Consider the following 21,256-nt stretch of genomic DNA (forward strand, 5'->3'; position numbering starts at 1 on the left):
ATTTCGATTTATCCCGGCCGGACCGTCAGCGCACGCATGATCCAACCTCTACAAGGTCATCGGGACCGTTCATTTTCATTCCACGTGGCAAATTTCCATTAGTCCATCTCACATCCCTTCCCCACCATAGAAATTAAAAGCAGAACTTAAATGGAAGGAAAAAAGGGCTAATTAGAAACAAGCCCACACCTCTTATATAAACTGCTAGCACGTAAATAGCGACCTAAATAAGAGACAACCCATCTCTGTAATCTTCCCCTTATTTTCGTCTTCCGATTTCGATAAGCGCCTCTCTCCTCTTTCCTCCCCGACCCTCGCCAGAGGCTGGTGAATCCGAAACCTCTGCCGCCGACGGCCTGGTTCAGGTGATTTGCGGCTGAAGCCCGAACCGATCGATCCCAATCGCTCCGCTGCCGTCGATTTCTCGCCGGAGGCTGTGAAATCCCGTGAAATTATACGTAAAGCCATCGGACAAAAATTCAAAAATCTCCCACACACCCCCTCCGATTTTAACACCCCAAGCCGACGCTCGATCGCTTCCTGTGATCGCGGCTTCCCTTCTATGATTATCCGTTTCCCTTGCTTCCATTAGGTACGCCTCTCCCGCCTCGAATTCGGTCCATGTTTGGTGGTCTTCACTGCTTCCCGCTCAGTGAGCTTTGCTACTTGATTTGATCGGGTTGTGTGGTTCTGATTGTTTTTTATGCTGTTTTTTCTTCTTGCATCCATTTGCGCTTCCGTATGGGGATAGAGGATCGATTTCCATGCTTTTTCCTGGCCGATCTGCTCCTTCCGCCGCCCGATTCGATCGTGTTGAGTTGATCGGCTCGGAACTTCGCCTCTTGCTAGGGTTTATGCGATTGGGTTTTTTTTAGCTTTAGATTGATTTACTTATGTTCAGGCATGATCGTTCCTGGTTCCTTTTCTAGTCCCTTGCGGGGATTCTGCTATGCTTGTATTAGGTTTTGGCTTTCTGTATAACAAGTAATTATTTTCAATATAAAGCTTTTTGCTTTATACCTGTCTACATTTGCTTTGGATTTTAGGCTACTGCATCGAAAATGGCTTCCTTAGGAGGAAGGATTCTTTGTTCTTGACTGAACTAGTATTCTTCTACGCTTTGTGTGCTTCTTGGTATTGGATTGATGTCCGATGCTTCTCTCAACGTTTACTTTATCCTATAGAAATCTGCATTGTTGGCGAGGCAAAAATGTCTTACATCTATTCCGGCTTTTTTTGTCATTGCAGTGATCGCTTGTATGGATTGTAGTTTTTAGTGGATTTGGAGAAATTTCCATGCCAGAGGAGGAGATGGCTTACTTCAGGAACTTTGATGAAAACATGAATTCCAGTCACGAATTGAATGGGAAAGAAGGTGAAGCTGAAGTTGATGGAGCCTATTGTTCTCCGCAAACTAGAGATATGGATGCTAGTTTTGTTGAGAAGGAGGTTGATAAAAATACTCTTGGGCTGTACAGGAGTGAGGAGGAGACATATGATGTTGGCAGGAAGCAGAGTGAAATGTGCGACATGAATGGTGTGGGAAAGGCAGGAAGAAGATTAAATCCTGCTGGTACTTGGGGTTCAAGCTTTTGGAAAGATTGCCAACCAATGTGGGGTGCAAATGATGATAATTATGATTCTATGAATGTTGAAGATGGGCCTGATTGTGACTTTAAGAAAGCCGAAGAAGAATCTATTGGCTATTCTTGTGAAGACTCAGATTATCAAAGAGGTGGAGATCATTTGCAGAAAGGACAAGCTGATTTACCTGCAGATGAGATGCTTTCTGATGATTATTATGAGCAGGATGGTGAAGAACATAGTGATTCTTTTCATGGTCGAGGCGTAAACCACCCTAGCACCTCGAATTCAAGATTGCCACCCAAGTCCACCTCTTCCAATAGAAACAGTTCTAAGAGTTTAAAAGCTGTAAGATATGATGAATATGATGAAGATGAGGATTATAAAGAAGAGGATGAAGAAAATGAAGGAGATGGTTTGTTTTTTATCCTTATTTTAGCACTTAAAGATAATCATTTTGGTTTCGTCCACAAAATGCTCATTTTTCCTTTATTTGCACTGGCATTGTTCGTTTCTTTTCTCATTGACAAATGTATGATAATTTGTTTCTTTCTTATTGCAGAAGACGATCCTGATGATGTTGATTTTGAGCCTGATTTTGATGAAGCAAGTAGGCACACAAGGAGCAAGGTTAATGAATGATATCATGTTTTAATTACGAGCACTTTAGGGTTTTGGTAGATTATTTGACTACGTCACAATTGCTCATTTTCGTTGCCCTTTTTTATTTGTTACATTCTTGCTATCAGATTTTTGCATTTTATTTTTCATGCTCTGTTTCTTATGTTTTAACCTAAGCTTTATGCATGCATTTTCTAGAAATCATGGTTGGACTTTACAAATGCATCACTTTTTTTTATTTTGAGAGCATTTAAAGCAGATTGTTTATTCATGGTAAGCCTATTAGTTGTTTCAATGCCTTACCATGCTGTTCATATATTTGACTGGACGGTAATCATCTCTCCTATTATGCTGATTGATTAAATCTCTATTTCAAAATGTAAGTAATGAATGGATCATGTTCTTTTTGCTTTTGGAGGAAATTCAATGCCCTTTTTAAGAATTTGTTTTTACTTTGCATCTCAATTTGTTCAATGGTTTTTTTATTATTTTTTAAACTACATTTACTCTATTACAAATTTCAAGCTGCTAAATATTCCCTCATTAAATGCAGGTTAAATTGTCAGAGAGTGATGATTTTGAGGATGATGATGCAGATGAAGATGATGACTTTGATCTCTCAGATGAAGATGATATAGAATGCACAAGTATCAAACGACAAAGAGCAAGCAGAAAAACGGGACAAAGTTCAAGGGCAACTAAAGAATACAAATCCAATCAATACAATAAACGGAAAAGGGGGAGAGCTTTTTCAGAAGAAGCTGAATCTTTTGAAGAAGAATCTGATGAGGATAGCGATGGATACTTTGGTCAAAAAATAAAGAGAGCAACTCAGTCACGTAATAAAAAGATTGGTGGAGGATTTACCACAACAGCTAGTATGAGCTCTCCTAGAAATGAGGTTCGACATTCTGTTAGGTCAGTGAGAAAGGTTTCTTATGTTGAAAGTGAGGAAAGTGAGGATATTGATGAAGAAAAGCAAAACAAGCCCCAAAAGGTGTGTATTGATAAGTATTTCTCCTATCTGCTCTCAGTTTTAGGCTCAGTATTCTTGAAAGTAATAATGACGTGACTTCTATCTAATGTTTACAACCTTGGCTAATAAGAAATTGATTCAAAGCCTCATATTCAGCAATTCCCCATTTCAGTTTACCTTTACTTCCTCTAAAAATTTCACCAAATAGGTGATTTATATAATCACAATTTTTAGGAAGACGCTGAAGAAGAAGATGGGGATTCAATTGAGAGGGTACTCTGGCACCAAAATAAAGGCATTGCTGAAGAAGCTGCAAAGAACAATAGATCAACTTTACCTGCAGTGCTGACTGCAGTGCTCGAATTAGAACCTCATTGGAATGACATTGAATTCTATATTAAATGGAAAGGACAGTCATACTTACATTGTGAATGGAAGCCATTCTCTGATCTCCAAAATGTAAGCATTTAGAACTTAATTCAAGCAAAGCTTGATTATTTTCATTCTTCTTATGTAACCTTGCAACCCCTTACTTTCTTTTTTGATCTGTTTTTCTGTTTCATTAAACTCAATCTTTACCCTTGAATATCAGCTAACTGGATTCAAAAAGGTTTTAAATTATATGAAGAAGGCAAATGAAGAACGAATCAACAAAAGGTCTCTATCACGTGAAGAGGTATTTAACCTTTTTCTATTATACGTAATTGAAATGCATTGCTTGGTTGTTATGAGTGGATTAAGAGTACACAATGTGGCTATTATGAAACAATGCTTGCAATAATATCTTATTCCTGATATGTTATTATTGGCATAATATCTGTTATTTTGTTGGCATTGTCTTTATTTTGCAAAAATTGGCAAAGCTTATTTGGCACAATCAATTAAAATTGTAATTTTAGTTAATTAGCAATAGCGTAGTGGCACTATCTTTAACTTCCCACCATGGAGAGGTTCAAAGCCCCTTGAGCAATGCAGTTCTATACGTACTTCTTGTCCTTGCTGATGTTAGTTTTTTTATTTTTGTATCTTTATTTAGCATACTCCACATGCAGTCATTTTTTATGTTGAAACAAGTCATACAAAGCTACTTGTTTCAAAAACCCATCAACAGTCTAGGTTTTGTTATAGAGCTCTGTCTAATACCACATAATGATCTCAAAAAATTGTGTATTATAATGCTATTGTACTCTACTTTGATATCTAGTCATCTTGTTGAAACAAGTCATATAAAGCTACTTGTTTCAAAAACCTATGAACAGTCTAGGTTTTGTTACAGAGCTCTGTCTAATACCACATAATGATCTCAAAAAATTGTGTATCATAATGCTATTGTACTCTACTTTGATATCTGGTCATCTTGTCCTTGCTGATGTTAGTTTTTTTATTTTTGTATCTTTATTTAGCTTACTCCACATGCGGTCATTTTTTATGTTGAAACAAGTCATACAAAGCTACTTGTTTCAAAAACCTATCAACAGTCTAGGTTTTGTTATAGAGCTCTGTCTAATACCACATAATGATCTCAAAAAATTGTGTATTATAATGCTATTGTACTCTACTTTGATATCTAGTCATCTTGATGAAACAAGTCATATAAAGCTACTTGTTTCAAAAACCTATGAACAGTCTAGGTTTTGTTACAGAGCTCTGTCTAATACCACATAATGATCTCAAAAAATTGTGTATTATAATGCTATTGTACTCTACTTTGATATCTGGTCATCTTGTCCTTGCTGATGTTAGTTTTTTTATTTTTGTATCTTTATTTAGCTTACTCCACATGCGGTCATTTTTTATGTTGAAACAAGTCATACAAAGCTACTTGTTTCAAAAACCTATCAACAGTCTAGGTTTTGTTATAGAGCTCTGTCTAATACCACATAATGATCTCAAAAAATTGTGTATTATAATGCTATTGTACTCTACTTTGATATCTAGTCATCTTGATAAAATTTTTTTTTGGACATGATCCTAGATTAGGATGGACTTTGTACATTTATCACATGCAATGGATAGAGCATCAGTCCCATCTAGCTTTATACCTTTGATCCAAATCATCTTACACCTTCTATTGCACGAATAAAACCTAGGATTTCTCACGGCTGTTTTTTTTTTTCATCTCTCTCCTATCACTTGACTCTCCTTCATATTTTTCATCATATGTACCTCTGCTATCCTATGCTTTCATTGATGTTCTTGTTTTTCATCATCTCAATTACAACTCTCATCATATGAGAAGAGCTATTAAAAGCTCTTTGTTCGTGAGCATTTTGTGCTTGACTTGTTAAGTAGCTCATTTTCGAAATTTACTTTAAGCAAGCAAGCAGAACACAAAAAAAATTTTTAAGCTCGAATTATAAACAAGTTGTATATATAGTTATAATATATATATATATATATTTATATATAAGTTTTAATTACAATAACACATGTGGTCATGTTGTTCTTAACCTTCTATTGCACTGGATTGCTGCAATTCAAATACAATACTCTACATTTATTTTTCTTATCAGTTTAAACGAGCCAATTTCAACCTTAATACGAGTCGAATAAGAACACACTGACAGGATTAATATTAAACGAGTATGAACACGCTTGGCTTGTTTACAACCCTACATATTAGCATTTTTAATAATTTAATAACGAGTCAATGATTGCCTAGGCACTTGGAGTGGCAAGGCCGTAGAACCTTGTGTATCTCTTGTGGATGCACCATTTGGCCTTTTGTCTTATGCTTTCATTTTATTAGGTGGCGCCTTACCTCATTTTAGAGATTGGTGCTAATTTAGGTTGAAAATGGATTGGCTTTTTGTGGTGATAATATTTGTGGGGTGATATGAGGAAACCTAAAGAGTTGGAGAAATAGGTATATAACATTGCAACCAAGTTAACTAAATATAAGTGTTTGCACCTATTTTTTAATGATAAATTTTGAATATGAAGAGGATATCCAAGAAGATAGACCATTGATGGGGAGGCACAAATCCAATATAGCAAAGATAGCATGGATGATAATAACGATGGAATATATAATATAGAATGCTAGTTTATCATTAGGCTAAGCATTGTTGCTAACCAACATAATTTAATGCGACCAATTTTGCTTTAATTTAAAAATATTCTTCAATTAAAATAAAATGCAAAATATACTACTACTTCATTTTTTTAGTGCTTCCTCTACTCTGGTGAACACTTTATACATTGAGCAACCATTTTTATTGCACTTAGTACTACAAAAAACATTTTTTTCATAACTCTTGGTTTTTGCTGCCCTTTTCATCTATTTCTGCCTCTTTTATCATTGTCCTTTTTTTGAATTCATTTAAAATAATGCTTCTGTTATGTTGCCTTGAACCAACCATGCGACGCCCCTAATCGTTACTTTCCAATGACCTTGAACCCTTTCTTCCACTATCTCTTCTTTCAGTCTCTCTTTTTTTTGCAGCCTTGGCTTCACCTTCCTCTCATTATTCCTCTATATTTTATTGAGTCAATTTTCTCTATTCATTAGCGATTATTACTGTCATTTGACTAGGTCATTATTTTTTTTTTCTGGTTTCTCATTGAGCCCCTTCATCTCCTCAGCTGATTATGAGCTTTTATTTACTCCTCTTTTTTTGTTGTCATCAAGATTTATCTGTGGTTCTATTATTTTTGTTGGATTTTGGCTTAAGTTATATTGATGTAAAGATCTATCTAGGACATGACTAAAGGTCTATCTAGGATAATTTTCTACCTGTTTTACTTTTCAAACCATAACTAATGGCTTTGAAATTGATTTAAAAAATTTGATATCTAGAATAGCTTCTCGTGACCAAGCTTATCACTTTCTAGAATGCAACTATGTTATTTGGTTTCTTAATCTAGGAACTTCAATTATGCTGTCTATATTTCAAAAAATGTTATTATCACTTTGAACAATAACTTTTTGTAAAACAAATCAATCACTTTGCATACAATTGGGGCTGCTTCTAATAAACCCTGACCTAGTCTGTAAATGAGCCAATGCGCTCAATGACCAACTTGAAATTGACTCGTTTAATTCTAGATCAAGTTTGTTCACATTAGTAAATGCTAAATGCGTAGGTTTGAATATTTTTTAAAAACTTGAATGTTAAATGAACCAAATTTAAACACACTCTAAATCATTTATTTATGTTTACGAATAAACTTATTTATTTTTCAACAACTAACTTGTTAAATGTTTTATAGTATGTTTGAATATAACTGAAATGATATATCATATATTATTTAAATAAAAATAGATTAATTAGAACTTCTTTAATAAATTTAATAGTAACATATTATTAGTTATTACCAATATGCAATGCATTATAGTTTAATACAAAATTTTCTTATTTCTTGATGTTAATGTTATAGTTTGTTAGTACTTATTTATATTATTTGATTGTAAGATAACATACTTTTAGCTTATAATTTATATTATTTAATTGATGTAAACTAGTTGGATATTAATTCAAAATTTATTTAATTGCTTATTTGTTTAGATTTCTAAAATCATTTGTTGACAGCCTGGTATGAAAAGCTAAGTACTCATTTGAATTTTTACTTGTTTATTAGCTCATTGAAATAGTCATTTTTTTAATATAAACAAGTTAACTATAAGCTAAGTATGATTTTTAAAAATTTTAATCAAGCCAAGCATAAACATAACCTTGAAAGTTTGGCTTGAGAGTATAAATATACATGTGAAAGTTCGGCTCGAGTTCGAGCAGAACATGAACAACTTATAATATAACCACCAAGCCAAGCCCTTTCCGTGATATACTTGGCTTGATTACAACCCTAACCCGTGCTATAGCTGGCTCAATATGAATAACTAGTTTTGAAAACTGTTTGTAAGTTGATATACAATGTAGATAAGATGACTTTGCTTAGGCTTCGATTAAACAAGCCTAGCTTAAACCATACATGGATGACATTTTTCATCTTAGATTTTGCTTCATTAATATTTTCTTTAAATGAAGATACAAAAGTGCTTTTCATTAATATTTTATTCTCTAAACCAAGACTTTTATCAGCCATCGACCTGAGCATACTTCTGATGACATTTACATTACTAAAATCAACACTGATCAAGTGTTTTTTTTTTTTAAGTCTTGTTAACAAGTATAATTTAGTTTGAGATATCCTCTTACTTGCGATACACATGCCAATCGGTAATGAAGCAATGTCCAGTTTTAAGCAGTGAACTAGGGTGATGATTTTTGTGATCAAATTTGATCGATGTGGTCCTTTTGATATGACAAAAGCAAAATATCATACTTTCTGCTGATTTTTTTCCAACAAGTTAGGAAAGTTTTTTTTTTTAATGTCAGTGGAGTTTTTTTCTTTTTCATTCTTCATATTCTTCCATTTTTTATTGGCACGTTACCAGATTACACATGTTTCCTTGTTGAAAATAGAATGAAAATGCAATTGGTGGCTGAGGATTGGTCAGTGTATTTTATTAGAGTGGATGAGCTTGTTTGGATAATTTTATAGTCCAAGATAGAGCGGATGAGCTTGTTTGGATAATTTTATAGTCCAAGATCATAGTGCATGATTGCTGCTGCTCTTTAGTAGCTTTGTTTTTTTTATTTCGGGATAAAACATTCTGATCTATGCCACTTAAATGAGCCATAGAAACTCATTCCTAATAATATTAACTTTCGTTTGGTAATACTTTTTAGCTACTTTGTTTTTAATGTCTTCAAATGTTACAATATTATGTGGGAGATATGCGGTTATACGCATTGTAGGATACACCTTTTAAGTCCATGAGACATTCATGATAATCATCTTGTCCGTCTTTGTAAGTGTACTCATGAGCTTATTTCATACCAAAGAACACTACACAATACATTGCCAAACAAAATCGAAATAGTTAATTTTTGTGTGTGTTTATTATGTTTATGCATGGTTGATTTGTTGCAATTAATATCTATTAATTTAATCTTCTCTGGCTTTTTATTTTATAGATAATGCTGATTTTAGAAGTTTAATGAAAGCCATTGCCATGGCTAAAAGCATTTTCCTGTTTATCTAGCATGTTGTCCTAGGCTTGTAGCAATTGTTATTTATGTTTCAAAGTGTCCTAGATATGCTCTTTTAATAGCATTTCAATATGCAACAATATAAAAATAATTAGTTAGATGCGATAGAAATGTGAATGTCAAAAACAATGTGTAGTAAAGAAAGAAGGCTGAATTACAGAATGATTGAATTAAAATAATTATGAGGCAGCTTTTTGTGAATATAAAGTTGTATAGAAAAGAGATTTGGTGTTGTGGCAATGCACAATGGAGAGCAATATAATTTAGTTTTTAAAGTGATTGGATCTCACCTTCAAAAGTGTGTTCAAGATTTTGTTTTGTAGAAATCAGACAAAATTGAGTTCATTCTTGAAATTCAATTTCGAAAAGTGCAATAGTAAGTTTCAATTTTAAGGAATATAAAGTCACCTTCAATTTTCTTAAAACTTTTAAATAACATTACAAAATAATAAGTTAATGAAATGATAAATTTGAGTCTTTATTTTAAACATAATGAAGATGAACTAATGAAAAATTAATGTGAGGGCGGTTAAATGTAAATCTTACTATAGCCCAAATGAACATAGGAGTTAAGTTCACAAGTGAGTTACATAATACAAATACATGTCACCACAAATTTAATGTTGTTTACTGTTAGAATTTATTATCTATTTTTAATGCATGCCATTACTATTATTCTTTTAAGTAACTATTTCTCACTCTATTTTGAGTTTTATGACCTCCTCATTTTTATTGCTTTTTTCGTAAAATTGATTAAGTTGCTTACACTTATCATGTCTATGGACATGTCACCTACCGAGGATTATTGATTGGTGATTTCAATTTTACCTCTACCAAAATTGTATTATATTATTCAGTATTTTATCTAATTATACACAATCTTTTATTTTAAAAAAAATCTTCAATCTTACATTTCAAGTCCACGATATCTACAAATAACAACACAAATTGGCTCTGAATATTTTTTGTAATTATATTAGCATTTAGTACAAACACACATACACACACACTCTCTTAATGGAGATCGTTGATTTAGTACTATCACGATTGATATTTTTTTTATCAATGTTACTTTTTATGTCATGCATTGCTAAATCATAGCTTTATTTACCAACTTTAACATATATTTTCGATAACAACAACAACAACAAGAACAAGCTTTTATCTGTAATAATCCATTTTTGAGAGATTGGGTAAAAATCTTTGTAACTTAAAATATATCTCAAATTTCTGATCCTTCATATTTCAACTGAGTTAATTTTATAAAATTTTACACGAAATATTAACAAATTTGATATAAAAAACTATATATTAATTATGAATAGATTGAGAGAGATAAAAATTTGAAGTTATGAGCATAATTAAATTAATTAAAACCTTAATTATCCTAAATCTTTATGTAATCCCATTTTCACTGTTCCCATCGACATTACCGCGTTATAACTTCACGGGTGGTTTCAAATGGGGGAACTCTCCATTCCATTGTCTTCGAACCCTCTCTCCTCTCGGTTTGGTCACATGCCCTCCTTCCCTGTCTCAAATTCTCCCTTATGCAGCTGCAACGCTCGGCAAAAGCTCCTGTGAGGAGTTGCGATGATAGCACAACCCACAATTGCGACATGCATTGTAACAGGCTGGTCGAGCGACAATCAGGGAAGCTGCAAAGCAAGATTCTGAGTTCCAAGGAGATATTGGGAAGTGACAGTCAGGGAAGCTGTAGAGCAAGATTCTGAGTTCCAAGGAGATTTTGGTAAGTGATAACCCCTCTTTCACGCAAATTAAGGGTTTCCCTCCCTTTCCAACGTTGTTCTTCTAGGCCCTAGGGGAACCTGCGACTCCAACACTGTAGTCGTAGTCGGGATTCTACGCAAACACACGACAACAACTAATCGGCTAGTTTCTAGGGTCTGGGGTGAAATCGGTGAGTATGAAATCCTATTTCACGCTATTTGAGACATTCATTTTCTTCCTCTCACTTTCATATTGAGTTTTGCGATAAATCATACATCTTTTTGATCTCTGATCGCCGTAGCAATGACAAAGTTGCGTCGAACGCAACGAAGTTGATTCGTGGGTCTTCAAAAGAGTTTCCAACACGAATTCAGAAAGGTACAAATTTTTACCTATTAAATTATATTGTTTTTTTAGTGGCACTTTTATGTATTTGTTTGAATATTAAATTGTTACTAATAGAAATATAATGGTAGAGTTATATTTTCACCGTCTAATCGTCTGTTCCCGTCTTAGTTAATTCCAAGCTCTAGGCCAGGTCGTGGCATTATCCTACCAAGTAGTGTCCGCTACATGAATCCTTTTTCTCCATTGTCCTATGGAGTGTCATATTTTCATTTAATTATAATAAATTAAGATAATTTTTTATAAAATATGTCTTTTTAGGTCTATCTTGCCTTTCTTAACATAAGTAGAATCTAAAACATCTACTCTCCTAACAAGATCATCAGATGGTCGACGTTTAAAGTGACCAAAACGAATTCCTCTAATTTTATCTGCCACTAGGGCTACACCAACCCATACACAAATAGATTCATTTCACATTTGTCCCTGAGTGTCATGCCACTCATCGACCTAAGCATTCTCATCTCAGTAACACTTTACTTTGTTTTATGTTTCTCTTTTAATAATTGCCAACATTTTGCACGATCTCACCACCGTCTTATAAACTTTTTCTTTAAAGCTAAACGATACTTTTCTATCACACAAATAGGTCTGATGTATTTCTCTACTTCAACCAACCAACCTAAATTCTACTAATAACATTCCTATCTATATAACCATCACTTTGGACAATAGACCCTATATATCTAAAACATTCACACCTTTTAGTGATTTGATCACTCATAGTTATAACTCTGTCACTAGAGCAACTACTACTAAAAACTACTACTAAAATTACCTAAAATAACATTCCATGTATTCAGTTTTAGATCTACTCAAATGAAGGTCTTTAGACTCCGATGTAGACTTCCATAATTCAAGTTTTTCATGAACCCTTGTTTTAGTCTTATCCACAAGAAGGATACCATCAACGAAAAGCATACACCAAGGTACATCATCCTGCAAGTGTCCAGTAAGAGCATCCGTCATTAAAGCAAAAAAGATATAATCTTAAAGCCGATCACTGATGAAATCCAACTGAAATAGGAAAATACTTGGTCAATCCTCATTCTATGCAATCAATATTGAATAACTTTTAGATTCCTTGGTAAGTCTTTTTATCTTTTATGCATATTGAGTCAATTCTTGTGATATTTGATCACATGGCTTATACAATCAATGAAATTGTATAATGATCCTTTTGTTGATGTTTATATTATTTCTTCAATTGATTTTGCGCAAAAATCTCCGCATAATAGGCCTTTCTAGGTTACAACTAAGTTAAGCCTTTAGTCTTTTTCTAATCTCTAGCTGCACAGATATATTTGAATTTCAATTTATGTTTTTTATGCAATTAGGGATTTTTATCTTTAGCTAGTAGATATGATGTTATCATCCCTAGCTGCACAAAATCCACTTGTTTTATTGGAATCTGAAAAACAATAGATATGTGATGGTGCCATCATTCCTGGCTAGGCTAATTCCATTTGTTTATACATGAATTTGTCTGGCTTTTGTCCTACTTTTGATGTGGTTTTGCTCCTTTTAGATTTGTCATATTGTGAATCAAAGTTGGATTCATTTATACCTTTGAGCCTTTGTTTTATTGACCTGCTGTTCTGCTAATTATTTTTATAACTTTTGTTTTGAGCTTATAATGTTTTGTCATAACTCCGTTTACTTAAGTTTGTTTGATTTAACTATCTTTCTCAATAAATATGTCCTTTTATTTTTATTATTTAAGAAATGTAAGAAATCATATTCTTCTGTATCAGGCTGAGGTTCATGATGTTAGCAAAGAAATGGAGCTTGATCTAATCAAGCAGTATAGTCAGGTTCTGCTTTTTTAGTTTTATTCTACTGTAACTCAATCTTTTAACCATTCCTTATTTCCATGCTATCTCTGACAGAGGACTTGGTTTGCTATGACTAGGTGGAGCGAATCTTTGCTTATAGAATCAGCACAACTGGAAATGATGATGTAGTAACTGAATATTTAGTCAAATGGCAAGGTTTACCATATGCTGAATCAACCTGGTAATCTTGATTCACTCGTGTCTAGACGGATAATGTAAATGCAATATTTATTATAATCAATTACCATTTTGGATTGTAAATGTATGCAGCGATTTACTTGGTATTTGTGTATTAATAAGCAACAGTTTCGATTGTGTTTGTAAAATGATAAAATATATTACACACCGTAACTAGGCACTTGCAGCCTGCTTGGATTTGAAAAGTTCTTTTGGGATTCTATTTTTTGAACGTTTAGAACTTTTGAAATTTTATCATTCACAATTAGTTTGTTTCATTTTCATAATGGAAGTAATTATTTTGGACCCTTTTTTCTTTGCAGAATATTATACTCTGTTTTTTCTTGCTAAGTTGCTTATATAATATGTTTCTGATTATATATCTTTTTTTCACTTGACATTGCGGTATAACTAGTGCGCCACCTTTTTTTTTGGTTGGCTTCTCAAAGGAATATCTTTTTTGGTTGTTTGCAATACACATTATTTTTCCTGAATAAACAAAACGATGATCCTTTGTTTTGAAAAATAGAACAGCTTTTCATATTTTGAAAAAGAGAATAGCTGACATATATGTCATTGACGCTTGTCAGAGCAATTTTTTGGATTTAATTTTCTCTTAGATTTTTTTTACTGAGATGCCTGCCTTTCTAATCAGTTTACTAAATCTCTGCATGTTAGCATATTTAATGTCAAATCGTTTGTGCAGGAGTATGGCAGCATTCATACATGTTTCACTTCGTCTGTGCAATTTTTGTAACATATTTGGTATCTTATGATTGGATATTTCAGGGAAAAAGATACAGATATTGCATTTGCTCAAGATAGCATTGATGAATTTAAGGTAACATTTATTTTTATAAGTGATACCTGGAATAAGTTTCATTTCCATAGATGCTAAGTTTTACTTTATAAATTTTGGTTTTGTGCTATAAAGATGCCTAAAAACTGACCCGGTCATGGTCATGGGCTTAATTGATTTAATCGCCATTGTAATTCGTTGATGCCATTATCTGGTCAATGTCAAAAACGCAACAAGGTTTTATGGTGATGGTTTTGAAGGGAAGCTAAGCAAATGTTGGGCAAAAATGTTTTATGGTCAATGTGTTGAAGGGCAGTAATGCAAACATTAGTGTGAATGAGAACTTTTTAAGGGAATGAGGCGAGCGATGGATGATGGGAACTTTTTGGGAGGATTGGATGATGGGATGGAGCTAGTGGAGTGAAAATTTGGTTTAATATGAGTAGTTGTGTTGGAAAAAACAGACAGAAGTTCAAAGATGCTTGAATGGTTTTGATTCACTTTCTTTTGCTCATATTGGAGTCTTATAGATGAGAGGAAAAGAGATTAAAATTGCAGAGAGGAAATAACTAATCTTATTCCTCCTTTTTCCGTCAAATTTAGGAGTTTGAATGATATACATTGCACCCAATCTTAAAGATATATCCGTTTCCCAAGCTGCAGCTTAGTAGTGGCTGTAAGTGCTGTGTTTGTTGGCCAGTGAATCATAAGTAAACCTTGTTGCCTCCTAGAAGTAGTAGCTAGTTAATTGGACAGATATACCAGGTGTTTGAAAGAAACTTGATATTGGCTCAGCTTGTATATTTCTTGCATGTGTTTACATCTCGCGTAACATGTAAATGAAGTGAAAATGACACACACATATACACAGCTTTATTTATTTATTTATTTATCATTTCGCTAATATATTAAGTCTATTTTTCTATGTAATGATTATCTTTTTCAAACTGTCTATTTTTACAATACATAATTAAGGTATAAGACAAAAAAATGTTTTTTTCCCTTTAAGCTTTATAACTGAGATTCATTGGCATTGTGGTTTTTTTTATCTTTTTTATTATTTGCAGTGTGGTTATTTCATAATATCTTACTTTTTCAGCATTGTTCTATTAGAAGCCCAGTAAAGGGCCTAAGTGCTTAGTTTGCTATGCGAGAATTTCTTGGACATTTTGTTTTTATATGAAGGCTTTGTTGAACATTTTGGTGTTGGAAAGTAATATTGAGTTTAATTTTGTTGAAATTTCACTTGTCAACTTCTTATTGATTCATTTTTTGTAAGTTATCGTTACAGTTGTGCCTGAAATTTGATAAATGTTAATCAGTTTCATTTTTTTTTTCTTTTAACAGGCTCGTGAAGCGGCCATGACCGTGCAAGGAAAGTTGGTCGACTTTCAGAGAAGAAAGAGCAAAGGTTCTTACCGTCTGATGCAGAATGTATTTATTTTAGATTTTGCCTTGTGCTTGCATTATAGATTGCAACATGACTATTGAGATAAAAGAAAACAGTAGAGATAATTACATTTTTAAAATGGAATGGTGGTCTTAACAGGAAACAAATGAGAATAGGGATTTCAATGGTTTGATTCTTTTATCATGTGAATTTCAACAATAACCTATTTATTGGCTGTGTACTTGAGGTTTTTGTACTTTTATTTTTCTTTTATTACATTTGAATATGAAGTACTAGCTTTTTTTGAATTTGATGCTATTATACAGTTAAGTACTTTCCTTTTTTAAGCTTCTTGCTAGCATGATGCAACTTATTTGATTACACGAAGGTTTTAATTTTCAAGGACTAATATGGGTTAGACTTGTATCATATTTGTTAGACACTAAGATGGTGGTAAGCTAAGCTCTAATTACGCCTTTTTTTTCCCTTAAAATGGTCTCTGGACTTCGGGGGATTTTAAACTTAGCTTTTCTTTTTATTAAGTTCTTGGCTTTCGTTTTACTTCTAATGGATGCACAATCTGTTTTGTTCTTGTCAGATCACTATGGTTGTTCTAATGCTTCTAAGAACCACGACGACCTCTTGGAATTTTTGGCAGTTTTGCTTAATTGATTTTCTTTTCTTAGAATTAACAGAACACTTTTCTACTATACACATATAAAAGTTTTCCGCGTCAATTCATTGGCACCCCCTAGAATACTTCATGATTCATCAAGCGTAGATACATTTTTGGTTGCTAATTTCTTAGTGAAGGATGATGATTAGTGGATTCTTCTCTTATTGTTCGTTAATCTTATAAAGAATCGCTTCTTTTGGGGTCCTATGAGTTTTCTTATATAGCATTGAAATTAGACACAGGAAAGAAGACGAGGAAAAAATTGGAAGAAATCAATTCACCTCAATTTGAAAATCTGAATATTGCAATATGTATCAATATTAAATACCACTAAATACAATAGGTAGAATACCTAAAAGATACTCTCTATTTAGTCCCATTCAGCAACTTTTCATTGAGGGCCAAACCATGACCTTTCAAGAGAAATAACTGCAAGAAAATGTCTTTATGGAGAACTGCTTGCTACCTTGATCATGCCAGTAGGAATTGCCAAACCATCTTGCCATTTTGTGCTTTGGATATCTATCAAGGGCAGTCTTTTTGCAGAGGAAAATTTTATTATCTTTTCTCTTTTTTTCGAAGATGTGGCCATATTCAACACTTTCTTAAGCTGGATTTAAATATTATAGAAATTAAACTTGTTTATTTTTTATTATTTCAAATAGAGGCTTTGGTAACTCTTTGGTTAGGATGTTAGCAAGCTATTTGGGAGGGGGGGGGGTGGTGTGGATGGATTGAGTGGGGTGGAGGGGAGTATATAAAACAAACAAATCTTTATTGTTGTGCATTATATTGATAACAGTCTAATTGTCATAATATTATATTCTCCCACAAGAAGCTTCAATAACATTAATTCAATAATCCTTTTAGCCACTAATCTGAGTTCATATTTTTCTACACTTGTCATGACATCGTAGTTTTTTACGTTTCCACATAATAAGATTATTTCATAGATACTTGTAGCAACCAACTATAGGTTTTTTTTGTCAACTATGGAGCATTCCCGATCATTTTTTATCATAGGCTTCTATTATTCTTGATTCCTCTTTTTCTTGAATGATGAGTGATAAATCACAAAAAGTGGCTTAAACTCATGGCTTTAGAGATAAAATCTTCTTAATTAACCAATGGGATATGGTTCCTTCCACAAAGAAGTCCCCTTTCTAGGTTTATTTTAAGTACTTGAATATTCTCGTGACAACATCCATGTGTTCTTCATGGGATGCATGCATTAATTGACTTGATATACTAACAAAAAAAAAAGAATGTCAGGTATGGTTTCTAACAAATAGACAAGTTTAACAACTATTTTTTTTATATATTTTTTTCTCTTATTGATTGGATTTTCAGTGCTAAATGAAGTGCTCATTGGTTTGTTTCTAACCAAACTAGTTTCTTTTAAATGATCAAGAGCATATTTTCTTTGAAATATAGTAATATTAGATTTGTTTCTGGCAATTTTCATTTCGGGAAAATATTTGAAAGGGGCCAATTTCTTTGATTTTGAACTTCTCAACTGGTCCTTTTTTTGTAAGTTGCTTACTTCCAAACCGTGATTTTTTTGCGGCAATAATATCATCACTATATACAGCTATTATGTTAGAATTATCATCCTTATGTTTCCATAAACTGTGATCATAGTGATCCTATTTAAAACCTTGTTGATACACAACTTTGGTGAACCTTCTCCAACTAGGCTCTTGATTGTTTGAGCCTTAAATATGATTTTTTTTTTAAACTTGCATACTAAACCTTCTTTCCCAAAGTCACTGACCTTTGAAGTAATATTATATTTATTTCTGGCAATTTTCATTTGGAGAAAGTATCTGAAACGACCAAGTTCTTTGATGGTGAACTTCTCAACCAACCTTTTTTTTAAGATGCTGACTTCGAAACCATGATTTTTTGTAGCAATAATATCTTCATCATACACAATTAGTATGTTAGAATTACCATCCTTATTTTTGTAGAACAAAGTGTGATCATAGTGATCCTATTTAATTTCCTATTGATGCACAACTTTGGTGAACCTTTTCCAACTAGGCTCTTCGTGATTATTTGTGCCGTAAATAGATTTGTTTTTCAACTTGCATGCTAAATTTGCTTTCCCAGAGTTGCTGACCTTTGAAGGAAGATGCATGCAAAAATTTTCATTCATTTTACCATTAAAAAAATGTATTATTTATTTATTATTATTATTATTTTTTGCATCCAGTTCGTGAACTGGCAAGTCAAGACTAACTTACGTTGAGAGAAGAACCTGAATAGTATTAAGTTTAGCGACATGGGGAACAGTCTAAGGGTAGTCAATCTCATAAGTTTGGATGAACTCTTTTGTAACCAATCATGCTCTCTATCTATCAATATATCCATCTGACAAATATTTGAATGTAAATCCCTATTCACATCCAAGAAGAATTGCATCTTTGCTTCTTTGAATGTCATTCCATGTTCCTTTTTGTTTAAGAATTTTAGTTTTGTATTCCATATGCAAATTTGGCTTCTTAAGTTGTCTCACCCGTAGGTTTCTGGGATTTCAATCTTAGCTAAATTGGAGACCAAAGCTTTCGTCGAGGATGATTAATGATAACGTCTCACCACAATTTTTTTTGGATGTTGACTGCAAGAAATAGCATCGTTTCTTAGAGCAATAAGCAATTCTTTAATAATTTTATATAAAAAATAGTTTTTGAATTTCTTGAGTGCATGCATGTTTCATGACAAACTTTGAGTGATAGAGGAGTTTCAATTCTTTATAGATTCTTCTTTTGAGAGTCAACAGAGTTTAATGTAATGTTGTAGGATCGAGTTTTAGGTATGTTTGTTTGATAAATTTAGAGAAATATGAGTCACGTAATGTCAACATTGTTGGTTATGGAAGATCAAGATAGTTGAATTTACAAGCTAGAGGTTTTCGAAGGAAAATTTATTAAAATTTCGCTCATCTTCTATCTCTCATGAAAAAATAAAATAAAATAAAATTTGAAAGAGGGTTTATCTTCAAAGATAGTGATGCCCATAGATATATATATATATATATATATATATATATTGCATGAAAATAACATTCACGTAAACTTTGATCTGCTTCATGCTTAAGAAAAATACATTTGAAAGCTTTGGGATCTTGCTCGAGGAAAGTACATATTTTTTTTTCAAGAAAATAACATTAACATAATCTTTGATCTGCTTCATGCTTGGGGAAAATACATTTGAAAGCTTTGGGATTAAGTTTATTCCTATTAAGTTCTTTACCGTGGACAAAGATAATTCACTCAATAATCTTAAGAGGCAAAATTGACGTAAGAGAGTTTAGAAAGCATTTGGAAAAACAATCGTTTGAATTTTTGAACTGAAGTGCATCAGTGAGGGGTCGATTTATATCATAGAGGAATGTGAGAATGACATCATTGCAATAAAATTTTTGGGTATTGACGGTGAATATAATTGATCTTTCCACCTCTAAGAGACCTGATTTTTTATTCATTTATTAATTTAATTTTGTTGGGCCATATTCGGGCAAGAGTTTTGATGGATAATACTATTATGATTTAAGTAACTTCAAGAATAGCTAACAAAAGGTCCTAAATATTGTGGACGTTAGCAGAGTATTTGGCAGTTTTCAAACCTCATTGTAGAAGCTTTAAAAAAATTATTCCAGCAAGTATAGCTAATAAATGTGTTTGATCATCAATAAAAACATTGAACCACAAATTGGAATAAAAACTTTTAGAGTTGAGTCAGTCCTCAATATCACTATGCACAAGTAAAAAAAAATGGTCGCTTTATGTGGCTCTTGCTTGAAGATAGCCTTTTGGTGTTTTCTAAGTTGACATTTTACATAAAAAGGCTTCTTTATTTAAAAAAAAAGTAAGGAAAGAAAATTTTTATGTACAAAAAAATTAAGATTACCAATTTATAATGTCATAACATAATTTGATTTTTCTTGGCAACAGGTGAAAATTCCATGTTGATAGTAAGGGCGCCAGGACGTCCTTATTCTCATTTTGATTCCTCGTGAAAATAGTATAGTTCTCCAGCCTTGTTGGCACTCGCAATCTTCTTACCTGATCTTTGGTCATAGGATTCACGACATTTAGATGGAAAACAATTTTGTGGTTCCAACTTACAATCATTTGTTATCATACTTGTAAAATAGAATTTAGACAATGCCTAAAGTTTATTGATTTCTATCACAACATTATGGGATGTAGACTCATCAATAATTTTTTACGCTCGAAGCTTCAAGGTACAATATATTGATGAGAATTGATGAACACAACTTGTCATGCAATTTGATAGGTTGTTGGCCCAGTGTAAGGGTAAGCAGAAATTACCTATCTAGGCTATAAGAGAGGAGTTGGAAGCCTTCTCATTAGCAGCTGATTTGTGTGGAAGGTCCAATTTCATCTTTAGTAATTTGCTTTTAGTTTGATAAACTTTTGTGTCTTTGAATTGTAGGACGAATATGATTTGTTGGCTTGATGTAAAATTCACAACAATTCACTCTGTGATTAATCTTTTTATAGAAATTATATGAAAAATTACCCATTTTCAATTTCTCAAGTCATTTTCCAAGTTTTGCTCCGGACTTCTAATGAAATGACCGGGCATTTCAATTTGAAGGTAGTTCTTAGTACTTTGAAGAGTTAAAATCTTATTCTGCCTTCTATTCTTCAAACCCACCAAATGCTGCAATTTTGATTAGTGGAAGAATCCCCGAAAATTTTTATGAATTTCATCTAGATTTTTATTTAGAGTTGTAGGAAAATCATAAATTCTTGTACTTTCTACAAGTTTGGTGTATTTATCTGCACACTACTTACACCAATTATTTGGCTCAAAAATATCTAGTTCTTACCAATGTTGATGAAGTGTTCAGTGAAACTTATGTTTTCTTATTTAAGACCATGTGCATGTTGTCATATTCCACATAATTAAGAGGAATTTCATGATCTGAATACTCTTATGTTGTTTTTTTCCCCATTGTAGCTAAGTACAAGGTT

At 32.8% G+C, this 21,256-nt stretch overlaps 1 protein-coding gene across 1 annotated transcript in view; it reads left to right on the top strand.

Annotated features, from left to right (window-relative positions):
• The first annotated feature begins 206 nt into the window (after positions 1–206).
• Positions 207–21,256, top strand: part of LOC110038853 (protein CHROMATIN REMODELING 5) — a 41,273-nt gene continuing 20,223 nt past the window's right edge. The window contains exons 1-10 of the mRNA XM_020743771.1: positions 207–592; positions 1,249–1,999; positions 2,147–2,214; positions 2,759–3,202; positions 3,416–3,640; positions 3,774–3,857; positions 13,128–13,187; positions 13,286–13,389; positions 14,175–14,226; positions 15,532–15,595. Of these exons, the coding sequence (XP_020599430.1) occupies positions 1,297–1,999; positions 2,147–2,214; positions 2,759–3,202; positions 3,416–3,640; positions 3,774–3,857; positions 13,128–13,187; positions 13,286–13,389; positions 14,175–14,226; positions 15,532–15,595 (1,804 nt within the window). The 5' untranslated portion in view covers positions 207–592; positions 1,249–1,296. The remainder of the gene's footprint in view (positions 593–1,248; positions 2,000–2,146; positions 2,215–2,758; positions 3,203–3,415; positions 3,641–3,773; positions 3,858–13,127; positions 13,188–13,285; positions 13,390–14,174; positions 14,227–15,531; positions 15,596–21,256) is intronic.

Source organism: Phalaenopsis equestris, unplaced genomic scaffold (genome assembly GCF_001263595.1).
Source record: "Phalaenopsis equestris unplaced genomic scaffold, ASM126359v1 Scaffold234162, whole genome shotgun sequence".
NCBI classification, from domain to species: domain Eukaryota; kingdom Viridiplantae; phylum Streptophyta; class Magnoliopsida; order Asparagales; family Orchidaceae; genus Phalaenopsis; species Phalaenopsis equestris.